Below are 1888 nucleotides of genomic sequence, written 5' to 3'. Positions count from 1 at the left end.
CATGGCCACAAACCCAGGGCAGCAGGGCAGGGATGGCTCCTGGAGAGCCCCAGGCACAGGCTTGGCTGCTCCTGGCACACTCAGACAGCACAGCTGGAGCTCAGGCAGGGACCTGGGTGAAGTTTTTCCAGAGCAGGAACAAGGCTGGGTGAGTCCCAGCCTCTCCCGATTTGTCACTGCTTTTTTTCTTCATCAACAGGTCCCCATGTGCATGCCACAGCAAATGTCCAACAGCAGCTCCATCAGCCACTTCCTCCTGCTGGCATTGGCAGACACGCGGCAGCTGCAGCTCCTGCACTTCTGCCTCTTCCTGGGCATCTCCCTGGCTGCCCTCCTGGGCAACGGCCTCATCATCAGCGCCGTAGCCTGCAGCCACCACCTGCACAGCCCCATGTTCTTCTTCCTGCTCAACCTGGCCCTCACTGACCTGGGCTCCATCTGCACCACTGTGCCCAAAGCCATGCACAATTCCCTCTGGGACACCAGACACATCTCCTACACAGGATGTGTGGCACAAGTATTTTTTTTGTTTTTCTGTGCTGCAACAGAGTATTTCCTCCTGACCATCATGTGCTACGACCGCTACGTGTCCATCTGCAAACCCCTGCACTACGGGACCCTCCTGGGCAGCAGAGCTTGTGCCCACATGGCAGCAGCTGCCTGGGCCAGTGCCTTTCTCTATTCACTGCTGCACACGGCCAATACATTTTCCCTGCCCTTGTGCCATGGCAATGCCCTGGGCCAGTTCTTCTGTGAAATCCCACACATCCTCAAGCTCTCCTGTTCCAAATCTTATTTTAGGGAACTGGGGCTTCTTGCTGTTAGTGCATGTTTAGGACTTGCCTTTTTTGTGTTCATTGTTTTCTCCTATGTGCAGATCTTCAGGGCTGTGCTGAGGATCCCCTCTGAGCAGGGACGGCACAAAGCCTTTTCCACCTGCCTCCCTCACCTGGCTGTGGTCTCTCTGTTTATCAGTACTGCCTCATTTGCTCATTTGAAGCCACCCTCACTCTCCTCCCCATCCCTGGATCTGGCGGTGTCAGTTCTGTACTCGGTGGTGCCTCCAGCCCTGAACCCCCTCATCTACAGCCTGAGGAACCAGGAGCTCAAAGCTGCAGTGTGGACACTGATGACTGGATCATTTCAGAAACATTAAACTGCTGGCCAATTCCTGTAAATATCTTGTAATAAAACTTATCTTTGATACTTCTTGGTGGTTTCATTTAGGAGGTTCATTTACTTAGTTTTGTGTTTTAAAATTGTCTTCAATAAAATGTCATTGTTTTGTGCCATTTCTCATTTTGTTTCGCTCCACCTTCCCTGAGGCTACAGACTGTGTCTATGAGGGGCTGTGCTCTTGGTGGCTTTAAAGGAAGTAAAGGATCTCCCAGCAAAGTTTTCTCCAGAGATGCCCCTTTTGTTCCCTTCTCTGCAGCTGCAGCAGCAGTGTCTGTGCGCAGAGCTGGGGGCAGATCAGTGCTGGCACAGCAGCTGTGCCCAGGAGCAGCAGCACTTGGTGTTGCCAGTGCTGCTCCCGTGCCACTGCCCCGCTGCCCTCCTGGCCCTGGTGTTGCTGCAGGGCCTGAGTGCTCTCGGGGCCAGGCACAGCCCTGGGGGTGGCAGTGCCGGGGCTGCAGCAGGGACAGGCCATGGGCACTGCTGGGGCAGCGCTGACGCCTCAGGGCAGGGCCTGGGGGCTCCAGGCTCCTTGCCCAGGCTCTCTCAAGAACACGGCCAGGCCAAAGCTCAGCACAGAAAACCCCCGTGAGCAGCCCCAGGCTGGCCGTGGGCAGGCTGGGGGCAAACAGCATGGCTGGGGCTCTGCAAGGTCCCTGGGGGAGATGGGAAGGAGCAGCAGAGCAGGGGCTGATCCATCCCCACTGCGCTG

General features: G+C 56.2%; 1 protein-coding gene across 1 annotated transcript; it reads left to right on the top strand.

Annotated features, from left to right (window-relative positions):
- Positions 1-223: 223 nt before the first annotated feature.
- On the top strand, positions 224-1156 carry LOC147645208 (olfactory receptor 14J1-like). The gene has a single exon (XM_086874781.1). It carries the CDS (start codon positions 224-226, stop codon positions 1154-1156), a length of 933 nt encoding a protein of 310 aa, XP_086730907.1.
- Positions 1157-1888: the final 732 nt, after the last annotated feature.

This window comes from Cyanistes caeruleus, unplaced genomic scaffold, assembly GCF_971803275.1.
Source record: "Cyanistes caeruleus unplaced genomic scaffold, bCyaCae1.hap1.1 HAP1_SUPER_30, whole genome shotgun sequence".
Taxonomy (NCBI): Eukaryota; Metazoa; Chordata; class Aves; order Passeriformes; family Paridae; genus Cyanistes; species Cyanistes caeruleus.
This window is presented reverse-complemented; position numbering and strand designations above follow the sequence as displayed.

What these genes read in the sequence shown, in the direction of transcription:
- LOC147645208 (XM_086874781.1), top strand. Translation starts at nt 224, where the DNA reads ATGTCCAACAGCAGCTCCATCAGCCACTTCCTCCTGCTGGCATTGGCA.